We start from the raw sequence: 21,848 nt of genomic DNA, 5'->3' as shown, positions 1-21,848 counted from the left end.
CCTTCGGTCAGTGTTCTCGCTAAATGATCGTCATCTCTTGAATCCGTCTAACGACTTTCCTAGGTCTTCTATCTTCATTTAATTCTCTTCATGCTCACCACTTTACGTTTACATGTAACTGCATGTAACTCACCGATGAGAGGTTAGTCACTACTTATAATATTATTTTCCAGTCCTTGCGTTCTCATCCCCGACTCGATGATGTGTAATCGATCGTTTCTACCCTACAACGTAACCGGGGAAAATATTGATCGCTGCAAAATTAACCGGCGATCCGCTCCAACCTACACTTTTGTCTCCACCTTTGAGGTTAGGTACCACGAAGTGCGTCAACTCGGTGGAACTCGACTATGGATCGATGTCCTCCTCCCTTCCCTCACAATCCTCCACATAATCGAATCGTTATAAGTCCCAAGATTAAGTAAGATTAATTACCAAACTTTCTGTACAATCTACCGGTCGTTACAGACAAACAGTAATTATACGCAGTTTTATTTATTCCATGACAGAGGTTATTTACATTTACATTCGTTCTTGAATACATTAACAAATGCATGACACGTGTCATATCTTCAATTATTTTCTTGCGACTAAAAGGACTGAATTCTTGCAAATGTCATTAAGCTGAGAGAGACGCTTCATGCCTTTGTTTATGACATCTTTAACGCATGCATGTTCTAATAAAAAGGATGCGATAAATTTCCTATGGACACCAAAAGATCCTCTTTCTCAGATATTTTCTTCCGTAGTATCTCTGACGAGTCCTTCTGCGAATATGGAGAAGAAAATCAGGAAGATTTGGCGGATCGAAGGAGCGAGGATGGACTTAAAGGCGGAAGGGATTATTTTCAACTCAATCTTCAGAACTATGCACCGATAGGTTATGAAATTAATTCCGAAGACGAGAAATCTGATGTCTTGGATCGTTCAGAAGATTCCTCGGTGAAAATTAATTATGAGGACTTGAAAGACGCAGAGTTGAGGTAAGATTGGTAATTAAAAATGCATAAATATGTATTAAATCCATGCCTCGTTGAATTTTGCTTGCAGGCTCAGGGAGCGAGTTAAATCCCTGCAAGAAGCGATGGCAAAGTTGAGGGAAGACCTCGTATCGGAAGCAGCACTTTGGAAAAAGCAGCGGGAAGAGTTTCAAGCTCATCGAGAGCAGAGCGACGTGTTGGCCTTCGAAGAAGCGATCACAGCGGCTTGGGCAAGTTGAGTCTGCCCTTTTTTCATTTGTTTCAATTATATTCATTCTACGAGTTTTACTCATTTCTTTACGATCCGTAATCTTCAGACGATCCCTTGGACATGATGAGCGTCGACTCAGCTTTTGAAACGTTTACTATTTTGGAATACGAGAAGAATCTCGCCAGGTACCAAAACGATCTGGCTGTGGCTCATGCCGAAAGGCGTTACAACGTACGCAGGCAACTGGTCGCCACAAATTATCGCAGGAAACTCATGGAAGTCGAACGACTCTGTGACGAGGAGCTGGAGAAAATTAAACACAATGCCAGTTGTCTCCAGCCCTTGAGACAAATCGCCTCGCAATGGTTCACCAATCAGCGAAGCCATGGAGACTCTAACCTAGACATTATAAAATGTTCCGACGACAGAGGTATATTTCAATGAATTAAAATAGAAACGTATACCAGATCGGAGATATTTATTCAAGGGAGTGCTGACCACACTGACGGGAAAAATCCTCAGGACAAAACATCAGATGAATACCGAAAAATCGACGCCGAAGTGAACATGGCACCTGAGATATTCGCTGCGAGATTCAATATCGGGGACTCAGACGTCGAAGGTAATTTTTGAATAAACGAAGAAAATCCCAGAAGCTTGGAAGACCCCTCGACATATTCGAACTTAAACTCCTCTTCCTTGCATTGCTAATAGATGTTCATTAATTTTGTACGGATATTTATCATTTTCTTTAAATAAAGTTACGCCCAAGGGCAGAGTACAAGATTTGAGTAGCCCGCGTTCCGTGGCTAGGTAGCGTGACGTCACGTCACGTGACTGCTCCGTTCCGGCTTGGCGAGACTCGATGACACTCGATGGCCGCGCTTTGATTTCGTGGCTACAAGCTGTGTCAACTTTCAGTTAATTTACCACCGAATAGTCTTAACGGAAATTGATTTAAGCCCGGCATCATGTTCAGTAGCGCGTTCGACGATGTTAAACGTTTAAATAAACGGCAGGTAAGGAGTGTTTAAGTAACTAAATGCGGAATGGATGCGGTACCTTGAGTCTTCCTTCGCGTGATCTTCGGCAGCCGCGTGAAAATTTTTCGGTTTCTTTTTCAGCTTCTCTATCAGATATTGAGTTTCGGTATGATAGTATCGTCAGCTCTGATGATATGGAAAGGATTAATGGTCATCACCGGGAGCGAGAGCCCCATCGTCGTTGTTCTAAGGTATACCTAACCTAACTTAACCTTTCTTTCCTGAGTACGTGGACCGTGTTTTCTATTAATCTTGGGTATTGATACTGCGAATTCGTGTGTTAATTAAAATAATAAAACAATGCTTCTGATTTTCTTTTCAGCGGTAGCATGGAACCAGCCTTTCACAGAGGAGACTTGCTCTTTTTAACCAATTACAAGGACGAGCCTATAAGAGTCGGAGAGATCGTCGTCTTCAAAGTCGAGGGAAGAGAGATCCCTATAGTTCATAGAGTACTTAAACTGCATGAAAAGTAAGTAAGCCTCTTATAACCTCGTAACCGGAGATCTAGATTATAGTTAATCGTCTTTCCAGCATGTTACGTTTTAATCCAGGTTACCGAAAGATTTATTATTGCAGGGGTGATAAAAACAATACGATAAAATTCCTTACGAAAGGGGACAATAATTCGGTCGACGACAGAGGTTTATACGCGATCGGTCAACTATGGTTGACGCATAAGGATGTCGTCGGCAGAGCACGAGGGTTTTTACCATATGTTGGCATGATTACTATATACATGAACGAATACCCTAAATTTAAATACGTGGTGTTACTTGCACTTGGATTATATGTTTTATTTCACAGGGAGTAACACTTTTAAATATAAGTCATTCCTGCAATAGACTGTCATTTAGTTATTAATTACGCAAGGGTTGGAAAGCGGAAAGGATAATCTCTTACCGCGATGATTTCTGTATTGTTTTTGTTTTCTTTTTTCTTTTTTTAAGCGCGTGGAATTGGAAGCACAATTAAATAGGTACTTTACACGTGAACTTTGAGGTTATAACATAGAGTTATTGTACGTTACTTGTGTTGGGAAGTAATTGAATTGAACAAATCATTATATGTACTTGAAACATGGTATTACGTGTCGAGCGTACATTCAATCTCCCTCAAGAAATTTGCATATTCGTTATAATTATTCAATCGCGTTTATAAACCACCCTATTGTTTTAGGCTCGACGAATTCGAGCCTCTCTGACTTTCGTTCCCTTCTCTCCCGTCACTCTGTGCAAAAGAGAATGTTTTATATTTTGCAAGACTACAAAATTTTAATATATTCAATCAAAGGATTATAACTAAATAATAAATGTACATTACTACAAGTGTCGCATCTAGGTTAACTACTATTTCTATATATAACGTTACTCTTAATTAATGACTCCTTATGTAAAAGTGATAAAGCAACGCATTTGCAATTTCCATCGAGTACTTCGGTTCTTTCTTGTAGAATATAAAGGGTCTCAATTTAAATACTTTGAGTCACCTAAACACACGACTTGGAGACTATTCTTAATAATTGATCTCATTCTATCGTCGCGCATTATTGCTCCCCCGACCGTTGGGGTCAATTTATACAACATAAATACACATTCCTCTAATGTCTGGGTTATTTCACTATCGAGAACTGGTGTTTCGGTTAAATCGAAGTGTAATCTCAGGAAAGTAGAGTAAAGGGCGTTGCAATGTGCCGGAACTCTTGGATGGAACATCAGAAGGATAACCTTCGCAGTCTGTAAATGAAAATGCTTTTAGAATACTGAGGACCATTTTAACACTAAGGCATATTAATAAGAGACGATACCTCCAACGTAGCTTTAAGAGTTCTCAGATCCGTGTGATGTTCACAGTATTCAGACAAGATTCTTATTAATTTATCACACCATTTGGCACATCCGATGTGAGTCAAGAGCTGTGGTAAGCTGAGCATGTACGCATGACGTAATTCAAAACGTTGTTCGCATTCCATATTATCTAACAATGTACATAATATGTTGTCACGTTTGCTCCACTGTAAAATAAATCATGAGGTTCGACGTCGTTCAATCGAGGTAAGAGGTTACAGTCGCTAGAACTTACCGAAAAGGTATTCGTCGAGTTATCATAAAATTCCATTATCGCCAACAACATAGCGAGACACGAATAAAGTGGCACCACGTAAGCAACTTCTCGCTGATGCGTTAATTTCTCCAAAGCACTGAAAAGTACTTCTGCGTAGCCTGTGTCGATCAAGATTCTTGTCTGAAAAGACGAAGGAAATTAAGGAACAATAAGAGATCGTACATACGATTCTTTACTTACGGTGGAACAGTGTTGAAGTATTCTGTGTATAGATTCTAGACCTTTAACCCTGTTCTGAAGTTCGTAGTCATCGAATATTATAAGCGCCGTCGGAATTATGGCATTGAGATAATTTGATAAAATTGGTACCTAAAGAGAGAATGGAATTTTTATTAATATATCTTAACGGCGTTCGGCAGATCTCTGAGAAGTCTAAACGTATACCAACTTCTACTTGATACAACATCCACTTGTAACAGGTAACAGCAGCCGGGTACGTTTTCCACGTATCTTTTAACAATTTCGGTCTCAGCGTTAACAGCGCTGCCGTCAACTTATCGTCTTGCCCGGTCAATGCCTGAGATAAATTCTCACACCCAAGTAAATTGCAAACATCGGCTGCTAGTTCGTTAGCAATTGAGACGGATTCTGCGGAATTCCATAAGCTCTTCTCGCTCTGTTCCCCGATTAATATAATTAAGTCCACGCAAAACGTCTTAAACTTGAGATCTTCGAGAGCTGCCCTGGTATTACACGTATTCCAATTATGCAAAACATGCTGTAATATAGATCTGACGTTCCTCAGGTTTCGATCGACCTCCAGTCTGTACTCCCTAAAATCCTTTTCCTCGTACGATCTATTAAGCTCACAGGATTTTTGGGGAACGAACGTCTTTTCTATCAGCTGGATGGACTTGGTCCAGAGAGCTTCGTCCTTTATGTTCCCGGTTATCTTTAAAGCTTCCAACTCTCTCAAGAGATCGTTCATCGTTACAATGTTTCCTCGAAATTTGGTATCAAAGAAATAAGTGTAACATACAGTGGATTTTTAAATCTACGTGGTCTCGTTAATTATTATAGGAAATATTACCGACTTGCGAGTAACCCATCCGATTATGCGTTTTAATACTGATAGTGTGCCCCTTCTTCACGTGAGATATACTCAAAAATGGCTTTTAATCCACGTAGATGTACTCGCGTTTAGTAATAATTTATCAGTAATTTCATGTCGGTTGTATCTCTATCTGTATCTTTCTCAATTTCGGCCTTTTTCTAAAGACCTAATGCCAATAATTTTATACTCGTTTTTCTATTACTTTTTGTTAGGATGTATGTCGTCTTGGTCGGTTCTATCTCATGCCGACTGCTACGACTGCTACGGTGGATTATTGACAGAGCATATGTCACGTTATTGAATAGATGGGAGATTGCTCACGGGCAGGGTCGCGCGATCGCATCGTGTGCTGCCCTCTGGTATCGTACGTTAGCTTTCACTGTTTTTTGCCCCTGTCTCTCATCTCTGAGCGTAAGTGTATGCATTTCAAGTTTGAATCGTTTGAATTACGAACATTTTCCCTTACGAAATCTCTTTAAGTATTACCGAAACAAAGTAAACAATTTAATAACACCATGAGACCGGCTCAAAGGCGACAACAAGGTTTGCAGTATGGCATACTTTTGTTATGCATGCAGGCCGCTAATTTTGGAATTGAGAAAATCCCGCCGGCAACGTTGATCGGAGTTGTGGGACAGGTATCGTAATGTTTAAATATGAATTAGTTATAAAAAAAATACGATTAATATTAATGATATAAGTATTAGTCAATTGATCTCGAGGGCGTGGCTTTTATTGGAGCATTATGTGGTTAGCAATTTCACCTGATGATTCGGCACTTAGTTTTAGGTTATATACGGCGTGATGTGTTAATTTAATTTTCTTTTAATGCGTTTCAAGGCTCTGTTGTACACTGGATTCATAAAGGTTCCATGGAATGCCGAGGAAGCCTGCATATCTGCCCTTAAAATTTTTAAACATCGCGACTGGAAGAGCTTTATCGTATCAAACTTTGAACACGGGTCCGATATGCATCTTTATTACAATATGATTTCCTTTATCTTAAAGGGCGCGTACTTAGAACCCATGTATGGTACGGCGAATTTTGTCATCCTGTTAGCTTTTCTGTCGCTGGGTTGCAGCTCTATGTACGTTCTTTTAGGGTATCTCCTAACTGAAATTACCGCCGACTATTCTTATTATACCGCCTGTGCGATCGGCTTCTCCGCGGTCCTTTTCGCTTTGAAGGTTATAACGGTGTGCGAGGAACGCGATAAAATGCAAAACGTCGGAGGGATCGTGGTTCCTAGTAAAATAGCGGTCTGGCTAGAGCTGATCTTAATTCATCTGTTGGTACCTAATTCTTCGTTAATCGGTCATTTAGGCGGAATTCTAATCGGCTGTCTTTACTGTTACACCCAAATCGGCGAGATAATAGACGACGTCGTTTATAAAATAACAGGAAAGCTAATCGTTCACGAAGAGCAGTTTTACAGAAGGCGCGGTATCTTTTTTAGGCTTTAGTTACGGGTAAAGAAGAATTTAAGCGTAATCATACGATTAATACAGTACCTGTGATGTGAGAAAATATTATTTAACGACGGACCGTTTCATATTAAGTTTGTGATAGAAAGAAAGAAAAACTGTAAACCCAGGGGGAAATATATATATTTATATATTTTGTACTTGGAATGTGTATTTTCATTCGTAAACATTCAAGAGTAGATGTAATTTAAACATTGTAACTAGCGGTACAGACTGAGGAGGGTCGATCAGATATTTTGAGAAGGACTCCGATGTTGCTGAAACATCAGTACATAATTTAATTACACACTTATTTTCATTTTATCACACCACTTATTATGAAACTTACCCAGGGATTGTGCATCGAAGTGGGGAGGTACGTCATGAAATACAAAGTACGCAGCCAATCGAGCCAAAGACGTAGAGTCTGTTTTCACCGAGCCAGTTGTTAGAAACTGTTTTATGAGAGGCTTGAGATCTGAAAAGGAGTATGGTCTCTTTATTAACGTTAAACAATGTATACACCGATAAATGAAAACATGTACATACCTCGTTCCCATCGACCAATTATCGAAGTGGACTTGTACTTTATCGCCAGGGCTGTTTCGGCACCGAGCAAGGGGTTGGTCTCATCGGAGTAACTTCTGTTCGATATCTGAGAGGCGATCAACTTTATCTGCCATATTAAATAACTATTAGGACGTCTTTCAATCGCCTCGATGCTTCTGTACATGTTCACCCACAGAGGCAGAAGACTGACTTTGTCCTTAATTACACACTCGTAAACAATTATCGCAAAAGTTTGTAAAAACTGACGCTCCGAGTCCGTAACTTCTCTTGGGACCTGATGAACCTTAGGCGAGTCTTTTTCAACGGAAGTTTCTCCTACGTCCATTTTTTCACTTGGAAATTTCTCCGTCGAACATCCCAAAGTGCTTCCTGAAGTGTCGAGGAAACTTTGCGTGAGATGTGCCGATGTGGACTTATCGTTACTATCCGACTCTAACTCTTTGTCAGTTCTTGCCTCCCCTTTGTTAAGGATTTGCAGGAAATATTTAACAATGTTCAGTACGGTCTTATCACTTGTGAATGACGTCACTTGTTCGGAATGAACGGCCCAGGGAATTACGTTTTCGGTCGTCAGGGTCTGCGCTATCAGGCTGCGAAAGCCCTGCAAATAGAAAAATATAATAATATCTAGCGATATATTATTATTTTACAATAAATGGAATTAACAGGATATGAAAGAGTCAGCCTGTATACGTGTGTATACGACATAAATATAAATGTCGGTAATGGGACGCGCCAGCTTATGTTCCCCCTTGAGAATGGAAATCGGCATTCCCCCCAAAAAGGGTATAGATGAATTTCACTTAATCGACGTCGATTCAATTTTTTAGCGCCTTTCATATCCTCTTAAGGGTCATTACGTATGGATCCTCCTGATAGGACAAGCATCCGGCCCTTTGTTTAACGTCCAGAAAGTCGCATCTCTTCAGCATCCCTTCCAACTGTTGCCAATTGTGACCCCGCTCAAAAGTGATCTCCCAATATCTATCGTCCTTTAGTTCGACCTTTCGTAGACTATCCAACTGAGGCAACAAGCATGGAGCTCTTAGGACGGCTTCCTGTCCATCGGCCAGTTTTTCATTACGAAATGTTAAATGAACAACCGCGTAGCATCGCAATCCACTGTCGATATCTCTTGGTAGAATCAATCGCGGCTCAACAGCCAGAACGTAGAGGTGCCTCAGTGCCTGAAGATGATACCTGAAATGACGATAGAGGTATTAAGGTGAAGCGATACCCTCTCAAATCGGTAGATTCTAATACAACACTTCGTTTAAAGGTTTCACTTCACCTTAGCTTCAAGACCCGGTTGAGAAAAATATCTGATTACCTGTTATCGTTGCTGTGAGTAGGGAACTTCGGAAATAGAGATATTACGAGTGCAGCAACGGCACTGGGACTGTTGGATAGCGTATACCTTCCACCTCCGAGAAATAGGAGACCCAATGCCATGTGAGTCGCCAAATGAGATCCATAAGTGACGACGCTGCTAGCAGGACCCACTCGAGTCCTCACATGCCTACAGATTCTCATGATCTAAAAAAAAAAATCCAAAGAAAATCTCAATGGCTCGAGGACCCTGGACAGAAGATAAAGAACGTACGTCCAGCTCCCCGGTTCCTGCCATGACCACAGCCGTTGCTAACAGGACGACGTTCAAGCAAGTCTCTATAGTAGACTTCCCAGCTAACTCGGCGATAGACTTGTGGGTCAACGCCGTGAACATCTGAGCGTAATTATAAAGAGTCTTGAAGGCGTTTTTATTAGCAGTGCCGGCATATTTTAATCCCAAAGCCATGCAGGCACCTGCAATGACGTTGCAGTACGCCTGGCTGTACAAAGGAAACGTTAAATCGATTAAGGAAGCCTCGAGAAAGGACCAATTGTCGCCATCCTTACTTCATGGTCTCCAGGTCGACGTTCTGCGTGATCTCGGGCGTCGGCTTTTGGAACCTGTACTTGTAGACGATTTCCGGGACGTGACTGGAGACCCAGGTCTTGGTCGGCTCGATCTCTCCCCAGAGGATCAGGGACCTGGCGAGGATCCTAAGTAGCAATAGATCAGGTCGGACGAAGTCCAATAAGAACTGGGTGTCCGGGGCGCGCATCCAATCCGCCACGGCTCGGTTCCCTGTATTAAAGTACATCAGCCCCAGGGCTATGGTGGCCCCAGGACTCGTCACGTCTATGTTGATGGAGTCTCCTTCCCTGATCTGGTAGCTCGGGGACTTGTACTTGTCCTTCTGGGACCCGGTGAACGGCCTGACGTTCCCGCCGACCATGTACCGATGCAACGTGTCCGGGATGTTGGTCAGGTCGGACCCACCTCCGCATCCCAGGACCACTAGGCCTAGGGCCATACCCGCGGCCAGGGAGTAGGACTCCCGGTCGACGCAGTTCTTCATCTCTGGACCCGGTGGTCTGCCTGAAATTACCACGTTAGGTCATGTTAGGTTATTTCTTCTTCCTGGCGGTACTACGGAAGAGTATCGCGTCCTTACCGATTTCCGATAACAAGGCATTAGCAATGTGTCTGTGAGCCGTTCCTTGGTACACCAGGCCCACGCCCATCAGCGCCGCCACCTGGACGTTCTGCTGAACGTTCAGCTCGATGCTCGTAGGCGGCAACAACGTTTCCACGTGTAACGAGAGTAACTTCGTCATGGAGACGTCCATGGTGCCTCGGTGGGTCGCCGACAATCCGAGTAACAAGCCTACACTCGTTGCCTCGTGGCACTCGACTAGGTACTCGTACATACTGAATGGTGCCAAGTTTTTTAGGTGTCCGTTCAGGCCGAGGGCCATCAGAAATCCCGAATGCTCGATACCGAATTCTCCCTGCTGCTGTTTGTTGTAAACTATCCAGGTTGAGTCTATGTCGGAGGCGTCCGGGTGTATCCTTAGACCGGCTGCCACTCCGTTATGAAACAGTGGCCATAGGTTCATGTTCGGGGGAACGTCGATGTGTACCAGCTCCACCGTGGTTCCTCTTGGAGGTGCTTTCCCTGGGGAAGTTTACATAGTTTCGAGAGGATATGAAAGAGTCAGCCTATATATATATCTGAGATATCGGAATATAAAGAGTCATGAATTCATGGGATTTCGGCAGTTTTACCTCGATCTTTTTATCTTTACTTTACCGAAACGGCATATAGAACCCTTCGAGAAGTACGGATGAATTTCACTTTATCGACGTCGATTAAATATCTTAGCGATTTTCATATCCTCTTAACGTTTCCTTTACGGCACGGCATTTTTATATCCTACGTGGTGGAATTACCCGTGAGACATAGTCGGGGTATCGGCAGTTGTTCCGTGATAATCGGGGTAGAGGTCCTCAGAGTGAACATTCCTCTTGCTACGGGGAGGGCCATTGTTCTCGTGCAAAGTGCATGTAGATGCCTTTCCTGCTCCTCGATGAACTCGTGGTCGCTCACGTCCGGTCTCTGCACTATTGCTATCCTTACAGGCTTAGATGAATTGAGCAGTCTTCGCACTTCGGCTACTCTGTGGTCCTCGTTGAACCTCAGCGATAAAATCTAGGGTCAAATGATTATCATTAATACTATTTCTACCAAAGGTGTCAAAAGACACCTTTTAAAATTTTAACTTGAACTTATTTTCAAAGTTTGATAATTTTTTCTCAATTAGTGTTTTGAGTTTTCGTATAATAATTGTTAAGAGGGTCGTAGGTATTTAGAAGAATCTCTTTTACCGACGTCGATCAAGTTCCTCGAGGTGTTTCACTTCACCTTAATTAATTAATACTATACTCGGTCGTTGATGATCCCACTTACGGCATCGTCGAACTCCATGCCGTCGTCTTGTTCCGGGTCTTTGATAGGATATGACTTTTCCTCGTTGGTAGGACGATATTCCCGTTTCGGAGACCTCGAATGTCTGTCCAGGGCTGCCAAGTCCTGTCGGCCAACTAATTCATAAACTTGCTTAGGCCAACCCGAAAGTGGCCGTTCCCTGCACCTGTACATAATCTCCATTAACAATAGCGAAACTCCTGGTGGAAGTATCTCCAGGTCCTTTTTGCTCAGTCCTGAAACAATGGGAGAAATGATAACCAACAGCCAGGGTGGCAGCTGTTCTTCTTTCTAATACAGGATAGAAAAATTGTCATTATTTAAACAAAAAATGTGATATAATGTATTCCTCTGGAAAAAAAAAATAGTAAGAAATAATTTGAGAAACACATGGACAATACTAAGGATGAGATCGTGGGATTGCGTTAGTTTATTTAAAAAAAAAAGAAACTCACCCATCTCATGGTACAACAATACTATTCTTTCCGGGGTGGAAGTTTCCAATTTCCTGGGGATCTCCCGGTCGTATTTACCTCCCAGTTCCGGGGGATCGACCCGACTTCCGGCTGGTACGATTAATCTGGTAAACCTTTCCATCTCTATCACCGTGGACTTCCCTTCTCGCGTTATCAGTGCCACCAGGTGTACGATATTCCTCGACCTGGGATTAACGTAATGCACGTAGGGATATGGAGTAACGTCCCTTCCATTCAACAGATCATTTAAAGTCTGAAAGATACTCGGTGGCCTAAGTGGCATGTAATTAGGTGGAGTAATCTTCTGCAAGTCCAGGGCGTTAACTTGGGACGTTAAGCCGCTGATGTTGCAGAAGGTCGGGAAGTCCAGGAAGTAATGATGGGAGTACATCTCGAGCTTTAAATCCGTGCTCAATTGGTGGAGCAATTGCGCGAGTAAGGGCAGGCTCTCCGTCATTACGGTGTTCAGTTTCAATTCCTCGTAGAGGAGGTGCAACGAGAGCAGGACCAGAGGTAGATACGGAAACAAAATGGCCTGGGCGCTTATTTTTCCGGATAGCGACTCCTCCACTTTTGCACTCGGCTTATCGCTTGTCGAGGTACTCGAAGTGGGTCTTGACAAATTGAGAGTGTCCGATAAGAACGCTTGCGATCCCGAGTGCTCGACGGAGTTCACGATGTACTGCCAGTTCTCGTTGGAGACGCTGTCGTTTATCTTCTGCTTCTTCGGGAGCACTATGGGACTGTTCTTCTCCGTATGCTGATCCTCTTCGTCGGTTTTAATTAATTCGAGCTTGTCCACGTCGTAGCCGAGGAGAGCCAGCAAGATCACCAGGAATAGATGCCACTCTTGGAGAGGAGAAAAGTCCTGCGGTCCGGGTGCATTTCTTGCTCCGTACCATTTGACCAACATTTGCATCGCTAGGTCCTTTTGTAGGACACTCCGTAGAGCTTGCAAGCATTTTGTGACTACGGTGAGAATATGGTAGTCCAGGTGAATTTAGATTTTTTTTTATAATAGGAGGGAATGATAGATTAATAATTTACCTAGAGGGGACGTGCTCAATGTTGGCAGGGCGATCCTGAAGTAATTCTTGTTACCGTACTCTAATGTTACTTCGTTGCCTACCGCTTCTTTTAAGGCAAGCAGGTTTCCATCGGAGAGGGAATTCTCTAGCAGAAGAGGCCTGGGACAGGATCCCACAGGACTGAGTAGGTGCAACCCTTCCTCGAATTTAATGTCGTGGGGTGGTACTGAACTTTGGGGTATTAGGGAACTCCTTCGGGGGAATGGAGATCCAAATTTATGTCCCAGGCTGGGTAAGAAATAATTGCACTCGCTGAGGCTCGCTAACACATTTGTTACGTGGACCTTCCCCACACACGTAACTCCTGAATACAGGCACACGCCATTAGAAAGATCCATGATGGCGATCATGTTCAATGACTGAAAATAATTATTAACAATGTGTTCAATAATGGAAAAGAATTTCATTTTTTATATATATTCACTGTACACACCGGTAAACTAACTGCGTCTTTGGCAACGATGCTGGTGACCATTCCAAATATAATATGCTGTCGTATGTTCGTCTTCTCCAGTCGTACCAAAAAAAGTTGAGATCGATTCGGCACCAAGTAACCCAAATAACTTTGTCCGACAAGGTCCGATACTAAGAGAACCTTCGATGCACGTCCAGAGACAATGTCCCTTGAAAAATATAATTTCTTACTTATTAATCGTGCTAAGAAATCATGTTTTAATAGGAATTAAATTAAACACAGAAAAAAAGGAACTAAGAATAGTGCAGAAGGATGAAAATATTTACTTCTGGAGCCCGACGCTTTCTGTCCATACATGATCGAGGCATAATTCGGGATACAATGGTTTACTCGGACTCATACCCAGGTCTTGAAATTGTATGCTACTGCAGCTAGCACCGGAGCTGCCTTGAGGATGGCCCAGAACTGTCTGTTGTAGTCTCGTCTGATGAATGTTAGAGGTAGCGGGGACTCCAAAAAGGGGAGAAAAGGCAGGATGCGTCGGAGACTGACATCTTGATATCGTAGCCATCGGGCTCTGAGATCGAGAATGAGGATGCTGTTGTTGTTGAGATGGTGACTGACCACCACCGGAGGAAGTCGTAGCATAGGATGTACCTCGAGAACCAAACGGACTACTGCTTATCCCCAGACTCAGGTTGACGTTACTGATTTGTAGATTAGGGAGCCCTGAAAATATAGTTCCATGTTCTTATGTAAATAGATTTTACCCTACATCGGGTAAACTGATATTATAAAATATTGCTTTTCATTTACCAAAGAGACTTAGATGGGCTTTGTTGGCACTCTTGTTGGCGGAAAGGTTAGCGCCAAGGGTTAGTGGCGAAGCACTCGTCGACTGATTAAACAAACTCTGATTACTGTCACTGTTTCCATAAACTAACTGGCATTCTTCCGTCGAAGCTTTACGAATCTTATAAACAGAATGCAAACCAGTCCTCGTGTCGTAGACTACGGCTAGAGAAGGTTCGGAGCTAGTAAAAACGATTTTCTGATTTGAATCGCACATATAAGAAACAGTCCCTGTGAAAATAAACGATACTATTTAGGCAATCTTTGCGTTTCGCTTTGGCTGTAGTAAAAATAACTCTACCGTGTTTAATGAGAAGAGGACATATTTCGTCCAAAGGATGCATAAGGGAAAACGCTACCGGTAGTAGGTTATCATTCTGGGTAGCTATTCTGCTAGCTTCCAATGAGATATACCTGTGCGAAAAACAATATAAAAGTTACGATACTTTCAAGACGATCAAGGTAATAATGTACCTTCCATACCTAGACACCGAAGTTGGAACCTGAGATTTCTCCAGTAATATTCCATACTTCGTAGCCCATATCGCAGAGACCTACCGAAAAAAAAATCAATCGTACCAACTGTCGTTTGAATGATTCTTCTGTGATCGATATGATTATTAAATCTTACTTGAAATTGTAAACTGGATATATAATCTTCTCCAGAAGCTGTAAAGACTTTCAGAGTGTACGAATCGACCAAGCAAATACAGTCGATACCGTTTAGACTTATATCACTCTCGTCGGGTTCTTTGGCTTTTGACGAGTGATCAGGAGTAGACGTGCAAAAAGTGCACCAAAGCGCATGCTTAATATCCGTCTCGCAAGTATAAGATGTCTGCAGAATCCTAGTCGACCTATCGCCCTTCGAATGAACGGCAATTTTACCAGAACAGTAAAGCTCCTCTTCTCCGCATATCTCGTTATCTCTCACTGTCCAAAATTCTTTCTACGAGTAAAAGGCAGAAGAAAATTGATTAACGGTTCAATCCGACATGAGAATAATTACAATCAGGTTTACCGGAGATCTGTCCGATATGTTGACTTGGCTGAATTTTTGTAACAAAAGGCTATCGGTTGGTCCTGGATGATTGCCCGAATGTTGGCTAATCACACTTCCAGGATGCCTCAAAACCGTCTGACGTCCACCTGGGACAAATTCCTGGCAAGAAACCGAAACATCTTATTTCTAACCTTAATCCGTAATAATTTCTTCTCGTAGGAGGTTATTAAACATAACCTAAAAACCGTGACGTACCAGCGGATCTGAGGCAGCGATCATTTTCTCCTTGGTTTCATCCAGATTTGCTAAATGTATGTTTTAAAACTGTAAAAAGTGAAGAAAAGCTGAAAAAGGCATTAAAAGGAAGAAAAATTTCACCGGCACGTTTAAAATCTGAGTTTGTTGGTCAACTTGCCGCCAATCATGCATTGAAATAAAAAATAATAGAGAGTCATCTCCGTGGCGATCGGCGCGCTCCTGTCGTCCAGTTACCGTACTAAATACATATTTCTATAATAAAAAGCGCGCAAACCATTCAAATCGTTCAGCACAATAATTGTCTAAAGATAATTTCAATTAATTTATTTGCAAAGAGAAAAATTATAAGGCATATACTCCTTATTTAACAGATGTTTTCAAGGAAAAGAAAAATAATGCTGTCTTCTAAATTATTCCATGCAACTATTCCCCGTGTAAAAATAAAATAATAGGTATCTGCACGTTTGTTAAACTTCACGGACGATAAAAGTAAATTATGATACGTTAATAATTGTGTAGTTGTTAGTAACAGTTACGATTGTCTAACATTTATTGCCCAGTTACACCACGACGCATAATGTATTTACATGAATCTCTCTCGTGATTTATTAATGCAAAAGGTAATATATTAATATCCTTACACTGTATAACATATTTACACGTCCCTGAGGCTTAATCTACGTATAATACATTAATTATTTGTACAGTTACATGATAACGCGATTGGGGCTTTCGGAAGTAACAATTACATATTTACAGCACATGAAAATAATTCTATCGGTACAATGGCGGACATGAATGCCTCCCCTGCAGATACGACATCGCCTATGCAGAATGGGAGGGCATTGATGTCTCCCAGTGTACATATTCCCTATGAGGCTTTGGAACAGTGTCTAAGGTTCCCACTAATCTCTATTTAACGTATTATGTACGTATTTAACGTATTATATACGTATATCACTTCGATTTCCCCGTACGTCTTATTAACATCTACACTTTGTACATTTTCTATTAACCATACAGGGAAGCAGTTGGAATCACTCATACTTTGTTGTAAATTATTTGTTACATAACAAAAGATAGATGACCATTAAAGAAGAAATGAAACGCGAAATTTCAAATTGAATTTCTTAGATTAAATTCATGATTGAAACGTGGGATTTAATTTTAATTGAATTTATTGAATTTCGACGATAAGAATTCTCACTGAACGTCTATTTAATGTATTATATACGTGAAATACGTTTTGAGATCATCTCCTTCAGGGGAGGAAATGCGAAAAAAAATAATCCTCTCCCGTTTCACGAGGGATCGCCCTCGCCTCGATCGGTGTAATGGCGAGGGTTGATTCCTACGAGAGTACTCCGGTGCAGTAGCCAGTATCACTGACCTCACTTAACCTGGTTTCCGGTCCAGATACTGAACCGGAAGACCTGATCTCTTTGCTTCACTCCACCCCAAGTATCTCCAGGATAACTTCCGTCATAGGGTTTTTCTTAGGACCACCCGGACGAGCCGATCGGACATTGTCGTGTATCCTTTTGACAATTTCCTCCAAGAGAAAGAGGAAGTTGGATGGCCCTTGGAAGTTCGTCCCCCGGGGGTAGTTTCAGGGATTTTTGTTTCTTTTATAGTCCAGGAACCTAGGAGGCCAGTTTTTCGCGCAGCATCGCCATGGCGAAGACGATCCCCAGATTCGCCGAATGCTGGTGGAAGATCGGCGAGGTCGTCGCCGAGGGGAAGTCCAGGTCGACCTCTTCGCCCTTCGCCATGGCCTCGTCCTTCATCCCCGCGCTCTTCTTCTCGTGTCCGTGGTCGCTCTTCCAGGAGTTCTTCGAGTCCCTCCAGGAGGTCGGTCGACGCGTCGTCGGGGGTTTAGCGATCCCTGGGAAAATCAAAGATACTAGGGATAATTCCAATCGCGACATCCGGAGGGAAATTACCTCCCCTAGGTCCCATAATTCGTCTCAGGGTGTCCCGAGAGTCGATTTAATACACAGGGAATTTCCTTTTCCCGGGAACCGTGGCCTGGAAATTCCGGGGTTGGAAAGATCCGAGTGCGGGAAAATTTTGGGAAATCCAGGGAAATTCGAGGAGGCCTCTTTCTTTTCGCATTTCGCCTCGGGGTGAATTTCACCGGACGAGAAATCCCGGAAGTAACGACCGGAATATCGAGTTCCCTCGAGAGATTCACAGGTGACGCGGCTACGGTCCGTGCCTTCCCTCGGAAATAGGAAATGGCGAACCGCGAATATTGATAAAGCTTTCAGATTCAGGAAAAATAGTTTCGTTCGACATGAATATGGACTTTCTCTGGCTCTCGGCCCCTGCTTTGACGTATTGGAATCCCTCGGCGACGTTTCGACAAAACCAGAGCGCCCTTGTCACTCGCAGGCCCCGTAGCCCTCCAAATGAAGAGAAACTCTCGAAATGCAAATTTCAGAAAATTAAGGATAAAGACCTTTGGACGAGAAATTTACTCGACATCGAGAACATTTCCGCTCGTTAGCGCCCCCGATAGCGTTCAATTAGCCCCCAGGCAATTATTCTCGCGTCGGGGTTCGATTTATAAAGAAAATCGCGTGTTTCCCTCCAGTCGACGGGGGGTGAAAAAAAAAAATGAAAAAAAAAAAATCAATCCTCGACGTCTCAGAGCCCGCAAAGTGGTCTTTCTTCTAACCACCCCCTTGGTTTCCGTCTCGAACCCCTAATTAGGCGATCGATTAACGAATTAACGAATTTTCCTGGGAATTAATTTCCCCTTGTGTCCTCGTCTTTAAGGAGTTATACCACTTTGAAATTTTCAAAAAATCAAACAAATTTTTACGCCTTTATACTTTAAACGCGTTTTTTTGTAAAACTGCATTTTCAAAATCGGTGGGCACTCTAGCTCCGCCAATTTTCAATCAATCGTCTTGATTCTTTTTTTATTAAGTCCTCCAGGTTTAGATTTTACTACGCTTTCCGCGTACTAGGTAATAAGATTTACTCCGTACTGTATAATTTGATCTTGCCATCCGTTTCGCCCAATGAATTCGTCGCGACGCACTTGAAGGCTCCAAAATCCGTAGGTCGAACCGATTGTACGGTCAGCTTCATTGTGATCTCGTATCCCGTGGAGATGGTCTCGACCTTGTAATTGTTATCTGCAACAATGGAAAATTCGATGACGACCAATCGATCCCGGTGTGTCTCTTGAAATTCGAGATTTAAATACCGCAACGTAGGAATGAATTTTTTTCTTTTCACAAACTACGGTCACAGAAAATGGAGGACTTTTGAAAAACGGCTCCTCGCCCCTTCCTCCACTGGCACGCGTATTAAAAAATCGGGGCGAGACACTCGAAACGATCGAAATTAATCCCCTGATAAGTAAGCGCTTTTCCTGGGGTTTAATAAAACTCGTTTATACCGGTAATCGCTCTTACGAAGGTTCAAGCACGCCAACTTGAGCGCACAGTGCGAGTCGAATTTTGTCGACTTCAAAGGACGGGAATAAAAATGGAAAAATAAGAGAAACACAGTATAAGGTACACACGAAGTGAGCCCGATAGGAACTCCCTCGGCTTTTAAGCGAAATGCACTAATTTACGCCGGGCGTAAAACCTAAAGCGATATAACCACTCCACGTGGGGATATTATTGCCAAGGTAGAGTTTCGAAGTGATAACAATGGAGGGAATTTTTTTTCCCCTTTTTTTTCTTAAAGGGCTTCCAGGGGTAGTTTTCCAAAGTCACCCTAAAATTATATTAAAATTGGAATTATGCAATCGGAACGGCATCACGATGTCTTGTCGAAGTAGACTAGGGGAACCACCCCCGTCAGGATTAGCCCTGCAATATCGAGGCTCGGGGTGGAAATTACTACAATTGGTTCGCGTTTTCGAGGCGATATATTATAATTCCATATTACTGCCTCGGGTTCGCGATTTGCGTGGAGGACGCTAATGCGATCCGATGTCACGCGCTCCTGTCGGCTGTCGTTGCGGTTGCAGCACTGTCAACCCAAAGTCCCTAGATATAATGCGTGCCCCAGATGGTCGAATCATTTCCATTAGAACGTTCTCCCCCTGGACAGCTTCCTCCCCACGCTCTTTGCGACCCCGAATTATAAATAAGACTTTATTGTCAAGGTCTTTGCATCGTTCCCGCTGATCATTCCTAATACCCAATATCCATATCGATATGAAAAATGTGAAAAAAAGCCTCAGACCGCTGACGATGGTCTCGTTGGTGGGTCTGGTCCAGTAGGTGATGGGCATGGGATGAGCCTCGGTGTGGCACTCCAGGGTGAGCCTCTGCCCCTCGAAGGCGCCCACCAGCTGATTCTCTATCCAGACCATCGGGGGAACTGTCGACAGAAGTGGCCAATCGTTATCCGATCGGCGATTACGTCCTCTCTTTGTCCCCGGAGACAATGCCCGCCATTCACCCGGACGGAGGGAAAGCATCGCGTTTCCGGACGCGGGTCCGCTGGAATTATCTTCTCCAGGGTGGAGGAGAGCCGCTCGATTATACGTACATTGAACAATGAGGACTATTCGCTTGCTGACGGTGGGTGGCACCCCGTTGGACGCGATGCAGAGGTACGGCCCCATGTGGAGACGAGTAACCCGTGTTATCTCCAGCTCCGGGCCCTCGATGCTCGCCACTACGACAGAAAAAGTCGCGTGTCTTATTATTTTCGACCGTTTAGAATCTTTTCCAATTTTTTTCGAGCTTTTTGGCCCGTGTCGATGGATTGGACAAATTTTAGAGAAAAGGAACCTCCCTAGTAGCATAGAATAATTTCCAAGTGTTTCCTTGTAACCTTTGCTAAATATCGCGAGTGACAGATTTTCCAAGGTTCCTCGTGGAAATGAAAGGGACAATGAAGACGATAAGTTTAATCAACCATGGGTGTCGGATCCGCGACTAGGAAGACGGGATTTACATCCCTGGACCCCATGGACCCCATGGACCATTCCAGAGGGGAAAATCGGGTGAATCTCGACTCGTCGAGGAATAATGGATTCGGGAATCGAGTTCTCCACCTCGGAGACACCTGTTGAGAAGCAATCCCGTGAAGGTCGCCGAAGTGGAGGGTCGAAGAAACGCGTCGAGGGTGTCACCCGAAGAGATGGAATACCCCTGGAATATTTAACGTTGCCTCGTCCTAATGGAGGCGCGACGAAAATCCATGGGACTCGACAAATCCTCTCGAGCGATTCCTCCAGGCTGAAGATGAGGATGAATAAGTTACACCGAGCTTCTCCTATTTGCCGAGAGCCCTGGGATTTTTCTCGCCCCGGGAAATCTGCCAATATGTACATTTTTTTCTTACCCGATCAATCGAATTTATCATATCGCGCACGTTTAGCTTATGTTCCCCCTTGAGAATTGAAAACGGCATTCCCCCCAAAAAGCGTGTAGATGAATTTCACTTTATCGACGTGGATTAAATTTCTTAGCGCCTTTCGTATCCTCTTAAAACCGGAAATACTATATAGGGGACTATAGCTCCGATGTGGAGTGGAAGTCGGCTCGCCCTTTTGCCCGCGCAAGAGGAGTCGAATCCGGAATTTCGCTAAAAAACCGAGGGCTTTTATTATGGAATATTCCTTTGATTCGCTAATGCCGGGCAACGAGCCGCGCTTAATTAATCGGATATCGGTCGGCAGGGAAAAAAAGGGTACCCAGAGACAGCGGGGATTTTTCAAGAACTTTTCTCCCCCAGGATGCACTTCCGATGCAACGAATGCAAAAAGAGCTCTCGCCTTTTCCGTCCGATTTTTCGGGATGAATAAATTAGACGTCGAAGATAATTAAGCAAAGTTTCTTCCCACTTCCCTAGAGGAACACAAAGATCCGTAATCTCCGTAGAAATTTGGACGAGTTCACGCGCGAAGGAGACTAAACCTACGAAAAAGAAGACCCCCATACCTTCGTGCCAGTTGGAAAGGGTTATGGTGCCCCCGGCTTCGCGCCTCCAGGTGACGGTGGGCTCCGGGGTGCCGGTGGCGGCGCATCGGAGCGTCACGTTGCTGCCCTCTCGCACCACCATGTCCGTGCTGGTGGGGTAGTCCAGGATATCCGGGGGCACTGCAACGAGATGCACGGGGCGCAATGGCCCTCGGTTATTCCGATGCACCCCAGCCTCCGAAATATCGGGCCGACCGGGTTTTGTAACGCCCATCGCACCGTAAAATCCCGATCCATTTGGACCGCCGATCCGGAACGTCCTAGGCACCGTTCAACGCGCTATATACGTATATTAATCGTAACTCTATTTTTTATTCATACATATATTATATACTCGATGCCAGTTTGGTTCTGATCTGGGCTAAGTTAAGAAATTTCTCTTCGTTAGGGAACTATCTCCGGAATGCCGCGTTTATCAACTTATGAAAAGAAGGGGTGAAACTTCCGGGGAACTCCAGGAATTATAAGGGGTTCTTAAAGAAGACATTAGTCGCTAATGGGCTTCGGACATGCGAGGAGCTGCGGCGACTTTAAT

The 21,848-nt window shown here is 43.5% G+C and overlaps 6 protein-coding genes across 11 annotated transcripts in view; 3 read left to right on the top strand and 3 right to left on the bottom strand.

Moving 5' to 3' along the window:
• Positions 1 to 64: 64 nt before the first annotated feature.
• LOC105704291 lies at positions 65 to 1,918 on the top strand. 5 transcript variants are annotated; one of them, XM_012433376.2, is made up of 5 exons: positions 65 to 142; positions 750 to 983; positions 1,051 to 1,214; positions 1,298 to 1,621; positions 1,679 to 1,918. In XM_012433376.2, the coding sequence occupies exons 3-5, from the start codon at positions 1,085 to 1,087 to the stop codon at positions 1,822 to 1,824; spliced, it is 600 nt and encodes a 199-aa protein (XP_012288799.2). In that variant the 5' UTR covers positions 65 to 142; positions 750 to 983; positions 1,051 to 1,084; the 3' UTR covers positions 1,825 to 1,918. The 5 variants fall into 5 exon arrangements, with proteins under 5 accessions (XP_012288799.2, XP_023288579.1, XP_023288577.1 ...); XM_023432811.1 differs by lacking the exon at positions 65 to 142 and adding an exon at positions 248 to 309; XM_023432809.1 differs by lacking the exon at positions 65 to 142 and adding an exon at positions 306 to 324.
• A 244-nt stretch (positions 1,919 to 2,162) lies between these two features.
• Positions 2,163 to 3,320, top strand: LOC105704414 (signal peptidase complex catalytic subunit SEC11A). Its single transcript, XM_012433620.1, has 4 exons — positions 2,163 to 2,210; positions 2,316 to 2,425; positions 2,557 to 2,706; positions 2,814 to 3,320. The coding sequence occupies exons 1-4, from the start codon at positions 2,163 to 2,165 to the stop codon at positions 3,046 to 3,048; spliced, it is 543 nt and encodes a 180-aa protein (XP_012289043.1). The 3' UTR covers positions 3,049 to 3,320.
• Positions 3,303 to 5,675, bottom strand: LOC105704413 (TELO2-interacting protein 2). The gene is made up of 5 exons (XM_012433619.2): positions 4,747 to 5,675; positions 4,539 to 4,667; positions 4,317 to 4,478; positions 4,042 to 4,248; positions 3,303 to 3,970 (listed from the first exon to the last, which is right to left on the bottom strand). Exons 1-5 carry the CDS (start codon positions 5,284 to 5,286, stop codon positions 3,701 to 3,703), a joined length of 1,308 nt encoding a protein of 435 aa, XP_012289042.1. The 5' UTR covers positions 5,287 to 5,675; the 3' UTR covers positions 3,303 to 3,700.
• Positions 5,676 to 5,810: 135 nt separating this feature from the next.
• Positions 5,811 to 7,037, top strand: LOC105704401 (rhomboid-related protein 4). The gene is made up of 2 exons (XM_012433597.1): positions 5,811 to 6,050; positions 6,253 to 7,037. The coding sequence occupies exons 1-2, from the start codon at positions 5,928 to 5,930 to the stop codon at positions 6,874 to 6,876; spliced, it is 747 nt and encodes a 248-aa protein (XP_012289020.1). The 5' UTR covers positions 5,811 to 5,927; the 3' UTR covers positions 6,877 to 7,037.
• LOC105704400 (anaphase-promoting complex subunit 1) lies at positions 7,003 to 15,498 on the bottom strand. The gene is made up of 20 exons (XM_012433595.1): positions 15,351 to 15,498; positions 15,114 to 15,254; positions 14,724 to 15,041; positions 14,576 to 14,646; positions 14,394 to 14,506; positions 14,057 to 14,323; positions 13,567 to 13,969; positions 13,259 to 13,448; positions 12,785 to 13,184; positions 11,717 to 12,706; positions 11,244 to 11,497; positions 10,727 to 10,985; positions 9,948 to 10,451; positions 9,346 to 9,871; positions 9,050 to 9,278; positions 8,777 to 8,982; positions 8,307 to 8,646; positions 7,426 to 8,047; positions 7,226 to 7,354; positions 7,003 to 7,154 (listed from the first exon to the last, which is right to left on the bottom strand). Exons 1-20 carry the CDS (start codon positions 15,372 to 15,374, stop codon positions 7,054 to 7,056), a joined length of 6,087 nt encoding a protein of 2,028 aa, XP_012289018.1. The 5' UTR covers positions 15,375 to 15,498; the 3' UTR covers positions 7,003 to 7,053.
• A 381-nt stretch (positions 15,499 to 15,879) lies between these two features.
• LOC105704405 (lachesin) overlaps positions 15,880 to 21,848 on the bottom strand; it is a 28,770-nt gene continuing 22,801 nt past the window's right edge. For both annotated transcript variants that reach the window (XM_012433604.2, XM_012433603.2), the window contains exons 4-8: positions 21,275 to 21,433; positions 19,875 to 20,003; positions 19,566 to 19,703; positions 18,350 to 18,499; positions 15,880 to 17,238 (exon numbers count right to left, since the gene is read on the bottom strand). In XM_012433604.2, coding sequence (XP_012289027.1) covers positions 16,997 to 17,238; positions 18,350 to 18,499; positions 19,566 to 19,703; positions 19,875 to 20,003; positions 21,275 to 21,433 — 818 coding nt within the window. In that variant the 3' untranslated portion in view covers positions 15,880 to 16,996. The remainder of the gene's footprint in view (positions 17,239 to 18,349; positions 18,500 to 19,565; positions 19,704 to 19,874; positions 20,004 to 21,274; positions 21,434 to 21,848) is intronic.

The sequence above is a fragment of the Orussus abietinus genome, unplaced genomic scaffold (genome assembly GCF_000612105.2).
Source record: "Orussus abietinus isolate OABI.00-Male unplaced genomic scaffold, Oabi_2.0 scaffold40, whole genome shotgun sequence".
NCBI lineage: Eukaryota > Metazoa > Arthropoda > Insecta > Hymenoptera > Orussidae > Orussus > Orussus abietinus.
This window is presented reverse-complemented; position numbering and strand designations above follow the sequence as displayed.